This window comes from Lampetra fluviatilis, chromosome 13 (assembly GCF_964198595.1).
Source record: "Lampetra fluviatilis chromosome 13, kcLamFluv1.1, whole genome shotgun sequence".
Lineage (NCBI taxonomy): Eukaryota > Metazoa > Chordata > Hyperoartia > Petromyzontiformes > Petromyzontidae > Lampetra > Lampetra fluviatilis.
The window spans coordinates 4,595,646-4,618,061 of NC_136287.1; the positions used below are offsets into that span (position 1 = coordinate 4,595,646).

Genomic DNA, 22,416 nt, shown 5'->3' on the forward strand with positions numbered 1-22,416 from the left:
CCCCCCCACCCTCTCGCTCTCTCGCTACCCTCTCGACGACAACACGAGTGCGTGCGCGAGACGCGACGGGCTAGTCCCACAGCGTGGCCGCGTGGCCGCTGCTGTGGATGCAGCCCCGTGGAGCGGCGCTGCACGGGGCTGCTGCTCTCACGGCTCGGGCTGGCTGGCAGCGAGCGAGTGCCGGGTTCTGTGCGAGATGTAAACGAGGAGAGACGCGCTCAGGGGCTACACATCCCTCCACCCCCCCCCCCACCCTGAATTGCCCTGCTGGCGTACCCCCACCACCAGCACAACGTGTTCAAGACGGCGGAACACAACAGCAGCAGGGAAAAAGGGAGAGGTTTTTTTTTTTTAAAGATCAGCGAGGCGGGGGCACTCGGGAGGGAGGCGGGGGTTCGATTCGCGAGAGGCGGGGGAGGGCCCGGAGCTGCTGCTGCTGGTGGTGGTGGTCGTGGCGGTGGTGGTGGGGAGGGTTCGGAGTGGAGAGGAGATGAGTTAGCGGAGTGCGTTCTGCGCGAGTGGAGCTGGAGAGAGCGCCAGGCGTCTCGCGAAGCGCGCGTGCCCACCAGATTCGGCCCGCCGCTCGCCTCGCCCGTGGCTCATCCACCTCACGCCCCATTATCCACAGCCGAGGTGCCACTGCTCAATTGTTCCACTGATTCTTGCTTTGAAAAAACTCCGCACGGTGTGGCCTCGTGTTTGTTTCGTACGGAAGGCACCGACACCGCAGCCGCGACCTCTCCGGTCATGCGGCCACCCCTGGCTCGACTTGCCCTGCTCGATCCGTGAAGCGCGCCGGAGGGTTCTGAGATGTCTTGCGCGACCAACATGGCACAGAGAGGCTGCATGGAGCTGAGGTATGTGTTGCGAGAGCGCGGGTGAAAGTCAAAGTCGCTCAATGCGGTCGCGCGCGACGGTTCTGACTGGCGGGTTTTAACGGCGCCGCGAGATCTTTGGGGACGCTTTGGAAATTTACGCATTTTTATGTAAACTCGCATATCGCAAGCAATTGGTACAGTCGAGTGTAACAGATCGATTGTGTATGTTATGTTGTGAAGACGGTCCGTTTGTTACAGAGGAATCTGTGGTAAAGTTGAGAAAACCCCGTTTGGGTGACCCGTGCTTGTGGGGGCTCTGTGCGCTTTGCGAGGGGCATGCACCGTCTGCGAGGCTGGATGGCGAGCGTCAAAACCAGCGCAGTGTTTGAAGCTCGGGCGAAACTTTCCTCCTCGTGGTAAAATCGTCACGTGGGTTTTTTTTTCATGCGCGTAAAATTGTCGCGAATTCGCAATAAGTTGCAGTTTGGTTCTCTTTTGCTGACGCGTAATTTTGTTTTGGGATTTACGGGCACCTCCGACTGAGTCATAATGTAGTCTGATGACCAATAATCTCGGAAATGTTTTTTTTTTTATAAAACATAAATTATATATACACAGCTACGAATGCGTACCCGTGTGTGTGTGTTTGCATGAATACGGTTGTCGTGCGTAATGTGTAATGTTCATGAACAAGCGTGCTGCACTTTATACATAGAGCAAAGCGATTCACTTCATACGGATGCACGGACTCACTTTAAGAGTACATTTGAGGACTCACAACACACTGCACGTGTTCAGCTGGTGTCGTGTCCGAACCCATGCTTAACAGATGATAAGTGCACAATTTATATCCGAGTAAATTGTCCCTTCTCGTCTCCTCCACCATCCTCCTCGCCAATTTCCTAAAAACCATACTCTATTAATGAACGTAGATGTTGTCACAAGATTCGCCTGATGCACACCATAGCTAAAGTCTCGTTCAACAAAATATCAGCCACGTGCGTGTTTGTCGTTGTCTTTTGCGACGGTTATCTGAACTGGTCCTGAGCCTCCCCTAGGTCGACTCAGCCTCAAATTAGTACCTGGTGCGATATGTAAACATCGTCACTGTTGGAGACAAAGGCGACCGGGCGTGGTATTGGCCAACCACCCCCTCGTGTGCCGTGCCGGCCTTCATATATGCTCGCTAACAACACTTGCCCCAACAGTCTGTTAAGGTCATGGGGGGGGGGGGGGGCTTGTGGGGATTAGTGGCCCCACGGTTGATGTTTTATGCCCCGAACTCCGGCGGTTGAAGTTCGATATCCAGCTCCGGCCAACATCAGCGCCGTCTGGGAATCACAACTTACTTCGAAAATTACAACTTACTTCGAGCATGATTTTTTTGTCACGCCCATTCGGTCCAAAAATTAATACCCCGTGCGGTGTACTCATATCAGCACCGGGGAGACAAAGGCGGCCAGGGGTGGTGCTGGCCACACCAGTCCCTCGTGCACTGTGCCGTACTCAATGGGTGCTCGCTAACAACACTTGCCCCGACAGTGTTTAATGTAGATCTGTGCGTGCGTAATCACACACGCGTACTAAGATTGTCCGCACATGTGTACTTGCCTGCGTGTGCTCTTGCACACGCAGGCACTCGCACGCGACGCGTGCGAGTGTACAATATCACGTGTACGCGCAGACACACGCGTACTCTCGTCCAAACTTGTTTGCTCTGTGTAAATGAGTGTGCCTATAATCAGACGCGCGCACACACACATGAACGCGTGTACTCTAACCCGCCACCGCACTCGTTCTGTGCCGGCAGCGCCATCCGCCAGGAGATCTGGCCCTTCCCGGCTGCCGACGGGTCCCTGCAAGGCGCGCAGGATATCATGAAGCCCACGGCCAGCTACCCCTCGGCCTTCCTCAAGGTGGACGCTGCCTACGTACGTCACTGGCAGCAGCAGCTCCTTCCACACGGCCTCCCAGCGGCGCAGGACCCGGGACCACCCCGCGCCTCTCTCGACCTGCACCTCCCAGACTTATCCGAGCCCGGCCCTCTGGCCATGGGCGGCAGCGAGGCCACGCAGGAGGCAAAGGTGGCAGCAGCAGCAGCGGCAGCGGCGGCCGCAGCTGCGGCAGCAGGGCCCACTCTGCTGCAGCTCCAGTTGCAAGCTTGCAAGCCGACCCTGCAGTCGTGCATGCCCGGCTCCGCCGCAGCAGCAGCCGTCGTGCCGATGCGTGGCGGCCAGCAGGTGCTGTTTGACATGGCCGGGTCGGGGCCAGCGTGCGCCGGCCACAATGAGGGCCCACCGAGCGTGCGGACTGCGGGGCCCTTCGAGAGGGCCTTCGTGCAGGCCAGCAGCCCGTTCACGGCGGAGGAGCTAGACTACTACCTGTACGGGCAGCAGCGCATGGAGATCATCCCCGTGAATAACCACGGCGACGACACCAGCAACCGTGAGAGAGCAGAGGCTGAGAGCGCGGAGCGATGCACGGCGCGCCTGTCTGTGTCGTCTGCTGCGTCTGTGTGCGTGACGGGGAGCGGTGGCGCAGCGGTTAGCGAGCCGCGCTTAGAAACCCGGCGACCCGAGTTCGATTCCCAGCTCACGGCCAACACCGTTGACAATTATCTGAACCGGTCGTGGGTCTTCCCTAGGTCGACTCAGCCTCAAATGAGTACTCGGTGTGGTGTGTAGACATCAGCACTGGGGAGACAAAGGCGGCCAGGCGTGGTACTGGCCAACCACCCCGCCCGTGTTCCGTGTCGGTTCAATAGGTGCTGGCTAACAGCACTCGCTCCAAAAGTTTGTTGAAGGTTATTTATAGTCAATATTTGCACCTGGTGAGAGGTGTAAACATCATCACTGGGGATACAAAGGCGGCCGGGCGTGGTTTTGGTCACACCAACCCTTACCGCACTCGTCCCAACAGTCGATATCACAACAGGAGGAACTTTGTCACTGATGGGGAGTGCAGTGGTTAGCACACTACGCTCCTCACCCGCGGGTCCGATTCCCAGCAACGGGTAACATCAGTGGGCGAGTGACATCTGAACCTGTCCTGGATATTCCCCTAGGTCGACTCGACCATAAAATCAGTACCCAGTGCTGTGTGTAAACAGCTGCGCCGCTAATCGCACCACTCCCACGTATATCGCTCCGGCCGTCACAGACGCTCACTTGCAAACGACATTTGCCCCAGCGGTCTATGTCGGCTGTAACAACAGGGGGAATCTTGGTATGCACGCATGTGAATGTATATACTTTATGCGTTTTTGGTGTGTACATGTGTATTATGTATGTGCAGTATATATGTGTGTCTGTGCGCGCGTATGGATGTGTTTATGTATGCAAGTGTTTGAATGTGTGGGTAGGGGGAGCGGTAGTGCAGTAGTTTGTTTTGCGCTACGAAACCCCGGCGACAAGAGTTCGATTCCCACTCACAGCCAACACGGGTTACGATGATCTGAACCCAATGCTGGGCCTCCCCTACATTGATTTACCCACACCCTCGCGCGCGGTGCCGGCCTTAATAAGTGCTCGCTAACAGCACTTGCCCCAACAGTCTGTTGAAGAGCACGGTGTGTAACAGACTTTGTTTGCGTGGGCACGCAACGTCAACGTGGTGGTGGTGGTGGTGAACGGTGGCTCTGTGGGTCCCAGCACTGCACGACGCACGCGGACGCTTGAGTTCGATTCATGGCCACAATTTTTTTTTATGAGTGACACGCGCAATCAGAACTTGTCCAGCCAACATCGGTGATGAGTATCAGAAATGGTCCTGGGACTCCTCTAGGTCAACTCAGGCTTAAATGAGTGCGTTACTTAATTCGGTGTGGGACGCGGGTGCTGACCACACTACCCCCTCGTGTAAGATGACGGCCTTCATAGGTGCTCGCTAACAGCACTTGCCCCCAAAGTCTGTTAAGGCTATACAGGGGATATTTGCCTTTGTATGCGTGTGTGGGGGGGGGGTGTTTCTGGACGTGGGGAGCGGTGGCCCAGTGGTTAGCGCATTGCTCTACAAATCCGGCGACTCAGCGTCGATTTCCGCTTACGGACAACACCAGTGACGATTATGTGAACCGCTTCTGGGCCTCCTCTAGGTCTACTCAGCCTCAAATGAGTACCTGGTGTGATGTGTAAACTTCGCCTCTCGGGAGACAAAGGCGGCCGGGCGTGGTGCTGGCCACCCACCACCTCGCGTGCCGTGTCGACCTTCATAGATTCTCAATAACAGCATTTGCCCAAAAAGTCTGCTAAGGTTATAGGGGGATCTTTGCCTTGTGTGTCTGGACAGCTAACTGTGTGAACACAGTGTGCGTAATGCGGCTCGCAATGAGAAGGTTTGAGAGTTCAAGTCCCAGTCCCGGTCTCGGCTCCACTTGGTCCTTCAAATAACTCACAACAATTCCGTGCCACTTTGCAAAGGCAACGCCGGTTGCCCTATGGATTGTCGCGTGGAATTTCCACGCGACTATTCGAGACGATCTCCAACAGATGATAACCGCGCTGCGCTTGCTTAACTCGAGTTGTAACTTTCGCTTTGTGGTATGTACGTGTACATATATATGCATTTCATTACGTGAATGAAAGACAATGATTTTTTCGGGGAGTGCTAGCGTCCTGTTTTAGCGCACTGCGCCACAGCATCAGAATCTCTATTTAAACTGGGGCAATTAACGCCATCTACGTTAATGGAGCATATTAAAATTAAGATTGTGATCTCAGTGTGTGTCTGCACACGTGGTCCACGCGTGTGCGTGTTCACGTGGTCCACGCGTGTGCGTGTTCACGTGGTGCACGCGTGTGTGTGTTCACGTGTTCCACGCGTGTGTCTGTTCACGTGGTCCACGCGTGTGCGTGTTCACGTGTTCCACGCGTGTGCGTGTTCACGTGGTCCACGCGTGTGTCTGTACACGTGGTCCACGCGTGCGCGTGTTCACGTGTTCCACGCGTGTGCGTGTTCACGTGGTGCACGCGTGTGCGTGTTCACGTGGTGCACGTGTGTGCGTGTTCACGTGTTCCACGCGTGTGCGTGTTCACGTGGTGCACGTGTGTGCGTGTTCACGTGGTCCACGCGTGTGCGTGTTCACGTGGTGCACGCGTGTGCGTGTTCACGTGGTCCACGCGTGTGCGTGTTCACGTGGTCCACGCGTGTGCGTGTTCACGTGGTGCACGTGTGTGCGTGTTCACGTGGTGCACGTGACGCAGACGGCGTTAATTTCTTAGCGCGTCACGTGGGACGTGTTTAACAATCATCGGGCGCGTACAGCGCAGAGCGAGTTCATTTGTATTTGAATGGGGGGGGGGGATTGGTACACGCGGAGAGACGTAGCGTGGGGGTGGGGGCGTTGAAAAGACTTACCTCCTTCTGATCTAGAGTGGAGTGATTGTTTTATGTTGGATGTTAATATAACGTCAACTGTGAAACCGGAGTACATGTGCATTTATTGTTATTGTTAATCCAGATTTAGTCATCACCTTCATAATTTATGTTTCATACTTCGCCTTCGATGCAACAGTACATCTGGACGCACCAGAGCAACGGGGCCTTTGGGATAATAACATTAATAACTATGAATAATACTAATTATTAATGATACTTAATCATGCCTATTATTCATGCAGATAAGGAAGCATTCGCTGACCAAATGCTGTGCTCAAAAACAGAGTACGGACAATATTTACACGGAAAATGGTAATAAACTAAATTGAAAAGTTGAAATGTGCTTCACACGACTCTGCTATGCGCGTCGTGTTGGTTACATTTGACACGGTCGTTTCTGTAAATTGGAAAATTGGGATTAAAAGGTTAGTCTTAAATAAATAAAAGCTTTCACCGCTTGTATTCATATACCGCGTTAACATCCGAGCTTAATTATAGAGCCGGAATTGTCCCCAACGGCTGTTGCGGGGAATTATTTCAACACTCCACACCCCTGCATCTCGTCTTAATTTGTCGTATACTTGATATAAATATGTTCTTAGTATTAGTAAAATATATGGTGCGATAAATAAAGAATTGTCACGGATTTGCGTACTTTGTAGTTGTAGTGGTCGTGCCTTACGTCGATAATATCTTATTTCAAGCGCAGCCTTAGCAGCGTTCCGGAAAATATCGAGTGAAATAAATGTTAAGCCCCTGGTTGGCACGAATCCTTACCGCATTCCTGTGCCTAGAAACGGAACCGTCACTCGACTGGGGTCGTTTTAAATTGACGTGAATATCGCGCATCAACCCAATTCCCAATTGAACTCTCACGGTAACTTGGGGCGGTACACGGCATCCGTCGCTTTGGCGTGTGCAGTCTGGCCCCCAAAAATAAATGTACATGCACATATATTTCCATATTTGTCCGTCAGAAAGGAATGAACAATAATTTAAGGAATTGTGATTGACAGATGATACATTTTATTTATTTCGACAGGAAGGGCCCAATGAGCTACCAGGCTCAATTTCATGGGTATCCGGTGGCGGTACAGATGTGGTACAGTGCAGGTCTTAATTAACAATGAATACGTAAATTTCCACACATTCCGGAATGATTGTTTAAAAGTATTTTGTCGGAATTTTGCGCATGTGTATAAGCGTTACAACTCGCCTCTAATTTTGTTCAAATTTAAGTATATATATATTTTTTACCCGTAAAGAATTTGCGTAATGCATAGGTTACATTTTTAATTTCGGAACAGAGAAAGAGAGAGGGAAAACAATCCGACACGTTTGTTTTTATACATTAAGTATAAAGCAGAATGGTTTAATAGTGAGTTTAATTCATGCGATCGGGTGGAGTAATGTTGTTCCCTTCAACACACACACACACACGCGCGCTGCAGTACAAAATGTACATCGACAATTAATTTACCCTAATTTAAGTGAACAAATTATCTGGTGATACGATGGAATTTGGTGCGCTGGCACCGTTAACTAAACAGAACTCAACAACAACGTCAACTTTTAAAGTAAATATAAAAAAAAAATTCGGCAAAGTTTACGTGCGATTAAGACGGGCAAATGCCCGAAATGTCGCTAATTTAAATGACAACAATAATGACATTTTAAATATATACACGGTTAAACTAAAGGTTCTAAACAAGTAGCGCATTATTAACAGTTGTGAATAATTCCATATACACGGAAAACATGCCTCGTACAATGCGCACACACCGCACGTGTACGGTTTATGAATGAACAAAACTTACTAGCAAGATGTTATACTGTTTACCGTCAGCCTACATATATGTGTGTTCTCCAAATGAGTTTCTTGTTGTGTCTAATTACATTTATGGGCTGTGTTGTGTAAGCCGCAAACTCTTTACCGCTCTAAATTCCCGTTGTTGGCGTCATCTTACGGCAGTCAAAGCTCAGGATATTCACCTGATGATTTTTTTTTGTAATATGCAGGGAATCAAATTACAACGCAAACTTATTATTTTTTTGCGGCGGTGGGGGTTGACTTTCCAAGATTATAATAGCTTCCCGCGGACATTAATCATCTTCTAATGAGGCCGGTCTGCAAGACTAACGGCTCTGTCGTTCAACAGACAAGTTAAGTGTAGTTTCTTTTTTACAATTATAATTAGCGGAAAAGTGGGGCGGGGGGGTGGGCGAAAGATGTTAGCTGCTGCGTAAAGTACGAACAACCGCTTATGACAGCGCCAAGTCAAGCGCGGGCCCATAGCGATTCAATCTGCAGCAGGGCACGGAGCACTGAACCTAATACGAGTGGCGCGCATGTCAATTCTTAACGTCTGCTTATCGAGCGTTGCTTTTTGTTACGTGAATGCGCACATATATATACACAGTGTATATGTGGTGAAGCGGTAAGGTTAAAAGTAAGCGCGCTGCGCTACGAACCAGGTGACCCGAGTGCGATTCCCGCTCACGGACAACATCGGTGACGATTATCTTCACCGGTCGTGGGCATCCCCTAGGTCGACTCAGCCTCAAATGAGTACCTGGTGCGGTGTGTAAAATCATCGCCACTGGGGAGACAAAGGCGGTCGGGCGTAGTGTTGGCCACCCACTCCCTCGTGTGCCGTGCCGGCCTTCACAGGTGCTCGCTAACAACACTTGCCCCAACAGTCTGTTAAGGCTACACGGGGGATCTTTGTCAAACGGTATGTACGTTTTCTCCAAAGATCCCCCGTATAGCCTTTAACAGAATGTTGGGGCAAGTGCTGTTAGCGAGCCCCTATGAAGGCCGGCATGGCGCACGAGTGGGTGGGTGGCCAGCACCACGCCCGACCGCCTTTGTCTCCCCAGTGGTGATGTCTTACGCATTGCACCAAGTGTCCACTTGAGGCTGAGTAGACCTCGGAGAGGTTCACGACGAGTTCAAATATTCGTCACTGTTGTTGGACGTGAGCGGGATTCAAACTCGCGTCGCCGGGTTCGTAGGCCAGTGCAGCGCTAACCACTGCGCCACCGCTCCCCCATATATCCGCCACCACCGTTTTACGCGCTGCCTGCCACAGGCACACTGTTCTTGAGTGATCATAGAGTTTATTTAAAACATTCCTTTTATACAACATAGATCTGTGCAATGCCGACACTGATACGGACAGCATAGACCTCTGTACTGCATACATCATACAACCATATTATACAGGATAGAGCTATATACAGCAATAAATACAACATAAACATATTTAAAACTATACATCATAGGCACGCATCATCTCATATAGACCCATACACATTAGACCCGTACACGAATAAAGCAATGCTGTACTTTGTAACAGGATAACGCGTATTCATTACGCGTGTCTCTCTTAGGCCACGTGGCACGGAGACAAATCCCATCACTTACGGTCCAATCATTCTGGAGGCTCCCCGATATTTTGTCGTCGTATTTTGTAAGCGGCCGTTGACATCTATTAGCAAATTCTTACGAACCAGTAACGTCACAAATTCCCCCCCCCCCCTGACCCCCCCCTCCTGCACTCGGCTAAGAGTCTCGTTCGGCCGCCCACTGCACGCGCGGTCACGGCGTCGCAGAGGCTGAATGTTTATTTAAAGTGATAAAATGGTCTATCAGCACTAATCTCCATCGATAGCTGCCAGCCGAAATGATCGATGAAGGGAACACGGCTCAATTAATTGCGGGCAGTTTTCTGAGCGCGCTCGCCGCTTCGACTGCGCCAGGGGTCGGATCGATGCGTCGAGAGCGGCGATCCATCAAGAGGGGGGGGGGGGGGGCGGCGTCGTCTCGCCGTTCGGCTCCGTGAATGCCGCGTCCCGCCAGCAGTTTTCCTGGGCAAAACGCAAGCTGTCTTGCCTTAACTCGATCCTGCCCCGGGAAAGAAAATCGATCGTTTTCACCATTAAAGAGGGAGAGAAATAAAATACACAACAAGTGTATATATATATGAGCGTCTTCCAAACAAATAAATAAGCCGCTGCTAAAGCTACGGAACGCATCGTACCCGCTACGAGCATCGTGATCGCACGTGCGTCTCATCTGCCAGCGCGTTCGCGTGTGTGAGTACGCATCGCAGCCATTCTCAGTGCCACAGTGGATCAAGCACCAATAACGTCACAAAATACCCCTACTCCCCCGCAGGTTATGCCGATCAAGGGGGAGCTGTTGACCATACTTCACCACGCTGGTCAATGGGGGGTTGATGGAGGCGGAAACGCAGTAACGGTTCTGATATCACTCGCCGCTGATTGTAATTGTAGACGCGGCTGGAAATCGAACTCGGGTGGTCGAGTTCATAGTAGTTTTTTTCTTGCTGTGGTTGTCCCACCTGATGACGATTGCTTGTGTTGCGATCGAAACGTCGTGATCTATTATTTTTCTACCGACGTGACTTTACCGAAAGAACCAAAGAGTATGGATTCCTGCAGTCACGAAAGCTTCAAATCAAGATTCAAATCAAGATTCATAGCAACAGTTCGCTCTTTCCGCCGCGTGTGTATGGCGTATTATGTGAGTGTGTATATATATACACACACACTCAGTATATATACCGAGTGTGTGTATATATACACACATCTGTATGTGTGTATATATTTGGGGAGCGGTAGTGTAGTGGTTCGCGCGCTGCGCGACGAACCTGGCGACCCGAGTTCAATTCCCGCTCACAGCCAACACCAGTGACGATTATCTGAATCGATCATGGGCCCTCCCGTACGTCGACTCGGCCTCAAATACGTCCCTGGTGTGTTGTGTAAACATCGCCACTCGGGAGACAAAGGCGGCCGGGCGTGGTGTTGTTGGCCACCCACCCCCTCGTGTGCCGTGCCGTGCCGTCTTTCATAGGTGCTCGCTACGAGCACGTGCCCCAACAGTCTGTTATTAAGGCCAGACGGGGGGGGGGTGGTCTTTGTTTTGTGCGTGATGACTGGACGAATGTGTGTGGCTGTCGGTTTGTTTGAATTGAATAAGACCCTTCGTGGAGACGCGAATGCCGCATTATTTGCAACTACTTAAAACTAAAACAATGGGGGTGGACTGCGTTGGCAGTGACGCACACGGCCATCGTACACTACACCGTGTCAACATCCGCTGCCAAAATAGGTCTTCATAGCATACAATCAGATGTACAGGTTGACGTCTCGAGCAATTACCTTTCTTTGAATGAGAATGATTAACTGACGGTTGAACCTTATGAGTACACCGGCTCTCGCATAATGTCCGTGATGCAGTCATGTTAGTCTGCTGATGGTCGGCGATGCGGCCATCGACTCATCTCGACGAGCTGTACACGATGCACCACTACGGTGCGTACGAGCGTTCAGGGTTTCAGCGCAATCATCTTCGCTGCGTTTCGACATCGTGGAGTAGCACTGATTTCGGATTGATTGGTACCCCAGTCGCGGAGTTAAGTACACCCCTGGGAAAAATAGTGTCCCAGAAATAAAATATTTAATTGCCTCGGCCAGTTTTTATTATTTGGTATACCGGGATACTGCCATAAGGATCAATTGGAGGATTGTGCGTTCCACCTTCACGCAGCCAAATAGCTGTTATTGTTGTTGTTAACTTTCCGGGAAAATATGACCAATTGCAATACAGTATGTGTCTGTTACACCTCGTACAAGAAACGATTCGTCCAGTTTCAATAACAGGATATCAAAAGTACCGATGCACTCTCGCGCATATTACCGTGGTTTAAGTCTAATGTTCCTCGATAAATGTAACGTTATTTAATTAGGAAAACGTATTCTAAATAAGTCAAAAAAAATATCGGTACAACACAATTTAGTCGGACATATATTTATTTTAACAAATAACATATGGTTATTTAATTTATTTTAACAAATGTTCAAACTAACTATGCATGCATTAATCATCTAAATTCATATAGGACTTTTTTTTAAAGATCACAGCTGCCTTCTTTAGCATGTGTAAATACGAATTTAAATCGTTCGTCTTCAATAAATGTTCTTTCCATTTGTAAATGTCATCTGAAAAAGAAGAAAAATATAGTTATAATGATAATAGGTAAAATATTAACTTAAAGAATATAAATGCTAGTGTTAAAAAATAACGAAATAACCCCATCTGTCCTCACTTTTGGGCCACTATCATCAATGTCCAGGTGACATGTATGTGCACGTGTACGTATGTGCACATGTATGTACACATGTACCGATGTGTAAACGTGATATGAAGTTGCTTTTGAGGAAGTCAATTGCGCAATCCTACGCGATACCTAACACATTGGCTCAATAACAATGGGTGGCCTCAAAAGGTACAAGACAAATAGTTGGCGACGTTTCGGGCAAGTCCTTCACAGAACACACCCTTTGTCATCGCGCGCTGCGCAACAATGGCAGAGTTAGTACCCGAAACGTTGCATATTGTACATGCATGCGTACACGTGTGCACAACTGCAAGCGCAGCATCCCCACCACCACCACCACACTATTTACTTCCGCGCGATGTTCGGTATAAGCCGAAGATGTTCCTAGCACAGGACCCCGTTTATCGTCAAAGTCATCTGAACGCGACTGCGGTGCACGACGCGCTCAGACCATTGTTTTCTGTGGCTGAATAGGCAAACACGATGAAGAATAAAATAAACATCGGGTTGCACGCAGGAAATATATCGCACGCTGCTCACAAATTGTTTTTTTTTCTGCTTTTATACACCGCGTGTTCTTCGGCACGATGCCCGTTCGTTTCGCTGCACGCGGCTTGGGGCCTGCATTTCACGAGCGGAATTTCCGCAGAAGTGCTCAGCACGTCAGAGCGAAGCGTCGGACAACATGCCGAAGACCCCCTCGGAACCACATTCAGATAGCCATACAGAAACACACGCGAACACCTACACGCGCAAGGCCGTGCATAGGGGGTGCGGGGCCCGGAACCAACCCAACCGCATGGGCCCCCCCGACGCCTTCAAACTAAACGGGAGGTATTAAATTTGACACCGCGACGTCGAAGCGTGCGCGCCCCCCCCCCCAAAAAAAAAAAAACGCGGGGCCCGGGGCGGTCGCCCCGATTTGCCGTACCCCAGGGACGGCTCTGCCTACACAGAAGTGCTTTATTACTTTACTGAATGCGTACAATTACTGAATGTGCACAATTACCAGCAGTGCCGTGCAGGAGCAGTGAATTTTTTCAAACGTTCAACAGAAAACGTTGCGTAATGCACGCACGCTATCTCAACTTTTCTTCACATATCTTAGCTCATTGATCGCTGGATGGATGTACCCCAAATAAGAATAGGCAGTTACAGGGGTGCAACCCTTAAAATAATTCAAACACGCAAGCTGCGTGAGTAAGTCGCGTGTTTAGCGTGGCCGCTGAGTGGATAGTGCAATGCGCTATCCATGAACGAACCTGACCATCTGAGTTCGATTTCAGGCCACGGCTAAGATGAGTGGGCGAGTGATATCGGAAGCGGACCCAGGGGAAACCACCCCGTCCCCTCCGCCGTTTCAGCAACCCCATACTTACCAGAGTGGGGAAGTATGGTCAAACCCGCATGCCCTGCACGGCGTGCGGAGTCGTGGATTGACGAGACTCTGTATTTTCATTGTGACGTATTGTAATATATGTTGAACTTCTTTCCCACCGTACGTAGCCAACCGCATTAATCGGAAGTGCGGGGGGGAGGACAACGAACTAAACACAAAAAGCAGTTCTACATAAATGAGTTTTCAATCTAGATTTGAAAGTGCATAGCTCCAGTGGCTTCCTAATATGGGAAGGAAGAGCGTTCCAGACGGCCGCAGTGAAGGGCATTCTGAAATCGCCGCGCGATGATGATGCGCTGACGACCGCCGCCTTTGATGTCCAACCGAAGGCCGCCGCTTGTGAGGATGACCGGGGTTGGTGCGATCGGCAAGGGGCACTGTGGTTCATTTGTGGCGTGCGCTTTGTCCGTGACGAGCAACGACCCTCGCGACGTAACTCCGGGACGTTGGAGGAGGATTTGCGGTCGCGTTTTCACGGCCGCCGATACAATTCGTCAAACACGACCCGCGCGTCGCGAGCGGTGCATTTTTTTATTTTTAAATCGAGGCGTAAAAATTATCTCCTGTAAATATTCGACGCGTCGCGGAGTTTCGGTGTTTGCCAGGTTTCGTTTGCTGCAAAAGCGATGGATGTAATTTTTATTTATTTACTTTAGATTGTGATGAATGCAGCGAGCGGCCTCCATTGCTGGCCTCCATTCCGCACCGCACACGCGCATCTCAGAAGAACGCATCGTGAGCACACAGTCAGTCGATATTCATCAGTTCATCGCGAGATGGTGACTTTTACTCCCCCTTTTCTGCGATAAATGAGTCGCAACAAATAAAAGAAAATTATTTGAGAGGCGACGTTTTGGAAATGGTCCTTCTCCATAACAGATAAGCGTACAACTTTTCACCCAATGCCCCGATCGTGTTTTCAATTTACGCGCACTCGTGCGTGAACGAGGCACGGCGGGAGGGGCGGGCGGGGGGGTCGTAGGCGGTATTGATGCAATCATTCCTCTTATTAAACAACATAATAGCGGCACGCGCCGGATGAACCGAGACATTGATTAGAAACAGCCGTCTTGATGACTAAATTAAGATATCGGCCAACGTATGCATGTGGAGAAACGCACAACAATCATAACAACCGTATTAACAACAGGGGGAGTAAGGTGGGGTGAGGGGGGGGTGCACTTAAAGTTTAATTGGGGAAATAGTTGAGGCACCGGTGCGCCTATGATGCGTAATATCGCGCGTTTCCCGTGCGCGTAGCCGGGCACAATTTAGCCCGGAGCTTGCGGCCGCTCCAAGAGCAATAATCGCTTCCACGTGATTCTCGAGACGCGGCGAGGGGAGGCATCGGCGTGGCCCCGGGGTGAACGTGGCGTGAAGTTCCCCAGCGGAGGAGGAGGGAAGGAGGGTTCCCATTGTCCAACACACCGCTGCAGTATTGGAGGTGTTGCGTTAATGTTTCGTTTGCTTCCGCCGCATTGCATTGGCTATATGACGCCCGAATTGGTTGTGCATTAATTGCTTAGGTTTGTTTTTAAAAGTTAATTGCAAAATGCAAATTGTTATCACAGTGGATTCTCAACAGTTTTTTTTGGTGATAGCCAACTTTGTAGACCCCGAGTAAAGTGCACATAGCAATACAAATTTACAGCGCTTTGTCGCTCCACTGCTTGTTCCAAAGGGGTTGTTTAAGCATACTTCACTAGGCTGAGTACTCGCGAAATCCCCTGCGTTACCGCACGATCCGATAATAACAATGATGACATATAATGGCGTCTTCGCTGAGTCTCAAGACTTATTTTCAAGAAGGTCGTGCATTGGGGTGTTTGGCCAATTCCATGAATGAGTGTTTAGGTGGATTAGATCTGATTACTCGGATATAACAAAACCAACCCTTACCACGTTAACATCAAAACTCCACACAGATGGATTCTAGAATCTACTTGGTATACCGCAATTTCCTGGCCAGCCCGCAGCCCATGCAAAAGATTGCTCGCGACGTTCACACAAATCGGGAGTTTGACAAATCTGCGTAGTCTGCGCCAAAGTTCTGCTTCGACCACAGGTGTCGTGAAGGCCACAGTGTGGTGTTGCCCGTACTGTGAGAGTCACGGGGAATGGCCGAGTCACGGGCAAGCCAACACAACGCAGAGCAATTGCGCATTTTTAGAAACCACGCTCCACTTCAAAGCGCTCTGCCTTGAGTTAGATGTCAAACTTGCTCTATGTCCAGCGCTCTGTTTTTAATAACTCGACTAACTCAGGCCATCAATCTTTCACCCCCCCCCCTCGCCCTATTCCTTCCCACCACCACCACCACCCCCTCTACTCCAAAAACGTTTTCTTTCCTTTTGACCTCGAGGCTTTTAGCATCTATAGGCAATCTTTGAATTTGCAAGGAGGCGTAAAAAGGCGTGTGTTTATTACGGCGTGGTGGTCATCCAACGCAAAGCTAAAAAAACAGCACACATACCGCACGAATCTTCCATCCATCCAAGTTTTGGCTCTGACATACTCGGGTTGAACCGCGTATCCTTCGTTTCGCTCTCCACGTTCTGGGAGCTTCCTCGCATTCGTCCAAGTTATTGTTTAGCTTTTTTCGTCTGTGTCTCTAACGCACAAACCATGTTTCATTCTATACCAAGCGCTTAATCATTCCAACCGGAACACTGCGGAAACACTGTTCTTGTAATCATTACACCACATCCATCTCGTATTATACAGTGCTATCCTTTTAACCTGTTGATATTGATACATACATATAGGGTAACAATACACAGGCGTACTGTATTATTATAGATTTCACTTTCTAACGATTTTTATTTTCCTCGTTATGGCCCACTGGGCTATATAGCTCTTTTTCAGAAGCGACCTGGCCACACATGATAGCTAAACGAAGTGGCTTATCACGTGAAAATGTATAGCAGCCAAATATTGTTAAGTTATTTGTTATAAATGTGGAAGGAAAAACCGGAGGACCCGGAGAAGAATCCACGCGAGCACGTGGAGAACACACAAACTCCAAATATACAGCAGGCGTCAGGGACGGGGTTCGAACCCACGATCTCCTGTATACCAGGCGAGGTAGCTAACATCTCGTCACCGTAGCGCCAGATAGGCGTACATGGTGCTGCAGTAGTCGTAGTAGTTAAGCGTCTTACGCCGATTACCTCCTTCTCATAAGCGGCGTTCCGGAAACCACCGAGTGAGAAATTCAGCCCCTGACTCTTCTCGCTTCTCTTTCAACAGCGAAATTAGGGAGGAAAAAAAATCACTTTAATAAGGGGGGGGGGGAGGCGGTCGCGTCTTTATTAGCCTCCCCGGCGTTTCCTGTGCACGATGTAAACCCCTCTTTAAATCCACTGTAATCTACACCCCACCCCCCGCTCCACCACCCGTTTGCGTGCGGGAACCGCGCACTCGGCACGGGATCGCGTTACTCGCTTGGGCTCCGGTTGAGATAATTTCCTCGTCCATTCTCCAGGCGTAAAGGATGAGGACGCGAGTTGCGTGTTTGTTTGTTTGTTTGGGGAGCGGTGGAGTGAGTGCCGTGAGCGCTGTGCACGACGACGAACTTGCGGCGGCGATCTGACTCCGATCGTCGCTCACGGCCACGCGTCGCTGACGAATTTCACAGAAGGGGTCCTGTCCCTCCCTCCCTCTAGGTCGACTCAGCGTTACGACGAGTATGCTCGGTGCCGCGTGTAATAATCGGCACCGGGGAGACAAAGGCGGCCGGGCGTGGTTCGAGCAGCATGCGCAGGATTTATACACGCGACGTTTGTCTTTTATCTGCGAGTGTTTTTTTTCTTTCTGCATTTGTTTGTTGTTGGGGGGGGGGGGGGTAGAGTAGTGACGGAGTGGTTAGCGCACCAAATGAACCCTGCCACTTGAGTCGACGTCCCGGCACCGTGTCGGACGAGCATCCGTCGTCTCGCCGTTCGGTATCGGAGCGTGACGCGACACCGGCAGTCGTTCTCCCAACTCCCTTCAACCGATCCGGGCGCTGAACCAGCGTGGCGAAGAGCGGTCAAACAAAAAAACAACAACGCCCGTGACCGACACCGAGTGCGGATGTCTTCGTCTAGCAGTGGATTTCCGGAGCACTGGGCATTCATTGCGAACACATTAAGCTCAGTGACTTCAGAGCGCGTGTGCGTTGAGCGCGAGACGGCGCGTGTTTTGCAGGTGAAACGAGTTTGTTGCTGAATAGCAGTGCAGTGGTGTTTTGATTGCTCGTGGCATTGGGAGATGCGGCGGAGGAGTAGGTGAGAAGGGATGCGAAGTGAACTGCGTAGCAGGTGGTGGTTAGTGGTGCGTGTGTATGGCGAAACTTCTTTCGCACGGTACGTAGCCAACCTGTGCTAATTGGAGGTGCGGGATGGAGTAGCAGTCGTTGACGCGCTGCGCTACGAACCTGGTGACTCGAGTTCTATTGCCGTTCACGGCCACCAACAGTGACGATTATCTGAACTGGTCCTGGGCCTCTCCTAGGTCGACTCAGTGTTAAATGAGTATCTATGGAGACAAAGGCGGCCGAGCGTGGTGCTGGCCACCCACTCCCTCGTGTGCCAATCCGGCCTCCATTTGTGCTCGCTAACAGCACTTGTCCCAACATTCTGTTAAGGCTACACGAGGGATCTTGGCTTTTGGTGGTGAGCCGGGTGAAGGAGCCGGGTTGAGGTGTAGTATGGGTGTGGGTGAGTGGGGGATTGGGCTGAAGTATTGGTGGGGGTGAGTGGGGGATTGGGCTGTAGTATGGGTGGGGGTTGGGGTGTAGAGTGGGTATGAGTGTGGGGTTGGGGTGTAGGGTTGGGATGAGTGGGGGTTAGGGGTGGGTGTGAGTGGGGGGTTGAGGTGTAGTATGGGTGGGGATGAGTGGGGGGATTGGGGTGTAGTATGGGGTGGATGAGTGGGGGGGTTGGGGTGTAGGGTGGGGATGAGTGTGGGGTTGGGGTGTAGGGTGGGGATGAGTGGGGGTTAGGGGTGGGTGTGAGTGGGGGGTTGAGGTGTAGTATGGGTGGGGATGAGTGGGGGGGTTGGGGTGTAGTATGGGTGGGGATGAGTGGGGGGGTTGGGGTGTAGTATGGGTGGGGGTGAGTGGGGGTTCGGGGTGTAGTATGGGTGGGGGTGAGTGGGGGTTGGGGTGTAGTATGGGTGGGGGTGAGTGGGGGTTCGGGGTGTAGTATGGGTGGGGGTTCGGGGTGTAGTATGGGTGGGGGTGAGTGGGGGTTCGGGGTGTAGTTTGGGTGGGGGTTGGGGTGTAGTATGGGTGGGGGTTGGGGTGTAGGGTGGGGATGAGTGGGGGGTTGGGGTGTAGTATGGGTGGGGGTGAGTGGGGGTTGGGGTGTAGTATGGGTGGGGGTGAGTGGGGGGTTGGGGTGTAGTATGGGTGGGGATGAGTGGGGGATTGGGGTGTAGGGTGGGGATGAGTGGGGGGTAGGGGTGGGGGTGAGTGGGGGTGAGTGGGGGGTTGGGGTGTAGGGTGGGGATGAGTGGGGGGTTGGGGTGGGGGTGAGTGGGGGGTTGGGGTGTAGTATGGGTGGGGATGAGTGGGTGTTGGGGTGTAGGGTGGGGATGAGTGGGGGGTAGGGGTGGGGGTGAGTGGGGGGTTGGGGTGTAGTATGGGTGGGGTGAGTGGGGGGGGTTGAGGTACCATCTGCATTTGCATAGAATGAGGCGTGCGATCTGCATTGCGGGGAAAGCACTGATTGATGCGTCCGGGCGCTCGAGTCGTGTCGCGTGGTGAGAAAAACACGCGTTTCGGATCTCGGGTGTCGCGCCGTGTTGGCCGAAGCTTGTTCTTTGTCAAGGGGCGAGGCTTAGAGGTGCGTCTAAGCCATCAATCAGCCCCGCGGGCTCAGCAAACTTCACGGAGCGCAAAGGAGAGAGGAGGAGGAGGGGGGAAGAGAAAAAAAAGCCTTCGGTTTAACTGACTTTGATAGATTGTCCGAGGCTCGGCGTGGCGCGCAACACAAACCAGCCCAGGGTGTCGTCCACCTGATGGGCTACTTGGCGTCTCTTTGTTAGAAGGTGGCGAGCACGCGTGTGCGTACCGACACGAACACACGTGACGTCAGTTTCCCTTCTCCGTGACTTCAGCGAAAGAACCAAGAACACGTGGCAGTTGTTTTTAGTCCGTCAGTCTATTGCGCTTTCGCAGACCAAAACAGTTAGTGTTACCAAACAACAACAAACAACAACAAAAGTACGTGTTTCAACAAGCACAATCTGGAGCGGATTCGACCTTCTGGGTCTCACCGGCAAAGTCAACCTTCTGATTATTATTATTGGAGCAAGTTGGATTGCACGTTCACCACAAGTCCGCGTGGTCAATGCGGACTTGATCCCTTGCAAACGGTTTCTATTTGATGCTCGGACATCTTGACACCTGTGTTATATGCCAGAAAGGGGAAAATCCTATTCTTATTTTTTATATAAAGTCAACCTTGTTAGATTGACATTTGTTTCGGCAAGCTCTTGGACCGGTTTCGACCTTCTGGGTCTCATCAGCAGAGTCGGCCTTTATAAACAAATCCTGCTAGACTACAAGATCTTACTGGGGGTGGGTGGGTATTGGCTATAGGGACCCGGATGCCTGTTTAGATAGCGCTGTGGCGAAGCTTGCGAGCGCGTGTATCCCGTCACCACACCGTCTCTGCCACCTTCTCTCTGTTGAACTCGTTGTCCGCCTACTCCATTACACCCCTCCGTCGTCACCATCATCGGCGGCCATGGTTATACACGAAACGATACCAGGCATTGCTTCGGCAGTGGTGTAGACGTTTTAATTGCAACATCTGCCGCATTCGTCATAACTGCGCTGCCTTAAGACGGCAAAAAGGATGACTTCTTCATAATCAACGTTTTTGGGTTTAGATCGCGTTATTTATAAATGTGTCGTAACCCTCCACCACCCGACACGACCAATCAGTAAAAAAAGTGTCACGTTGACAAAAGGCGAATTGCCCGATGATGCTGGATGCAATTACCAGCGAAACGTCGTACTCAAATTGTAAATGGTGTGGTTTCACGCTTCAACACACCGGTGGGCTAAAGCAGTGAACTATTTGTCTTTTGTCAACGTGACACTCTTTTACTGATTGGCCGTGTCGGGTGGTGGAGGGTTACGACACATTTATAAATAACGCGATCTAAACCCAAAAACGTTGATTATGAATAATATTGGTCGCGAAAGCCTACGTATTAAACTGAGGATGACTTCTGCAAAATTCTGGCTAATCGCTTGATGAGGCTGGGTGTAATCACCAGCGGAACGTCGTTCTCGAATTGTAAATGTTGTGGGTTTACTGCCCAGCACACCGATTGTGCTGAAGTTGTAACGAATTGGCACGTTTTGTTTACGTGATAACCCTTACTAATTGGCTGTGTCTGGTGGTGGCGGGTTTAACGACGCATTTATATTTAGGCGATATAGCCCAAGAAAGAAAAAAACGCCTTATTATGCACTTCCTTCTAGCACGAATTATTGTCGGTGATGTTCCGGGCAAGCACTCTTCTTCAGGGCATGAGGACCATTCGCCTGTCACTCAAGGAGGGCCCATTGTCAAAAATGTCATCCTGTTTATATACCCAAGAAGCATGGTGGCAACACATCACGAATACCTTCATCTAGCAGTGGATAGATAATGAGTGCTGATTATATGCTGGATGGCAATATTATAAATCAAATGGTGAGTTTTTAATCACGGAATGTGCGGTGCACATGGCGAGGGTTCCGAATCAAGAGAGATTAGTTACTTACCAAATGCGGAACATGCGTATAAGTGTTGGCGCTTATAACACATCGATCAGCTTCTTAACGTTATCGTAAGTGCGATAGTGTTTAGCATAATGGCACTGATGCAACAGTTAGCACACCATGCAATGTGCTACAGTCAATCAGCGGCGCAGTGGATTTGCGGCATGCACTACTTAAACGTGAACCATGTCCCTGAGTTCAATTCCCCATCCTAGCCAGCGACACATCAGCGGCGAGTGATATGTGGACACAGTAACCAGATACCGCTATTCGCCAACCAGCGTGGTGAAGTATGGTCAAATTTCCCCCTCCTCCCACCACCCCCTCTCATGAACGACAACAGCGTGGGTGGGTGGGGGGGGGGCCTTACCCCCTCGTCCAGCGATATCGTTGACAAAGCGGGCACGCGTACACAGCGTGATGTGTAACCCCGCTGTGACTACAACCACGGGTCAAGAGACGGGGGGGGGGGGGTAGAACCCCCCTTGCAGGGAAGATTTGACTCGGCATCTGCCACGGAGCGAGAGCCAAACAAGTGACCCGGTCTGGACACGTGGAACCAGAATTTATTTTTAATGACGGTCTAATTTCTGGTGGGATTTGCTCTCTTACGAGCGCGTGTTTGTTTTATAAACAACGCAGGGGCACGCTTTGGCGTTGTTGTTTTTTTTAAAGGTTCATTGTAAAACAAACAAACAAACACGCTCGTACGCACGCGCATCGCGGTGTGGGTCTGGGGACGGCGTTGATGGAAGCGCCACGCGCGGCTCCTCATCCCGGAAGGGAGAAGACGCGAATTGGTTTCCACGTGCGGAGTGCACGTGGAAGTAGTAATTAGGGGCCGTCCTTTTAGTACGGACGCATGGAGAGGGGAGGGGGGTGGTTAACCCAAATGCGTTCGCTTGCGTATGG

General features: G+C 50.9%; 1 protein-coding gene across 1 annotated transcript in view; it reads left to right on the forward strand.

Moving 5' to 3' along the window:
* The first annotated feature begins 810 nt into the window (after nucleotides 1–810).
* PRDM6 (PR/SET domain 6) overlaps nucleotides 811–22,416 on the forward strand; it is a 58,359-nt gene continuing 36,753 nt past the window's right edge. The window contains exons 1-2 of the mRNA XM_078861865.1: nucleotides 811–857; nucleotides 2,629–3,263. Of these exons, the coding sequence (XP_078717991.1) occupies nucleotides 811–857; nucleotides 2,629–3,263 (682 nt within the window). The remainder of the gene's footprint in view (nucleotides 858–2,628; nucleotides 3,264–22,416) is intronic.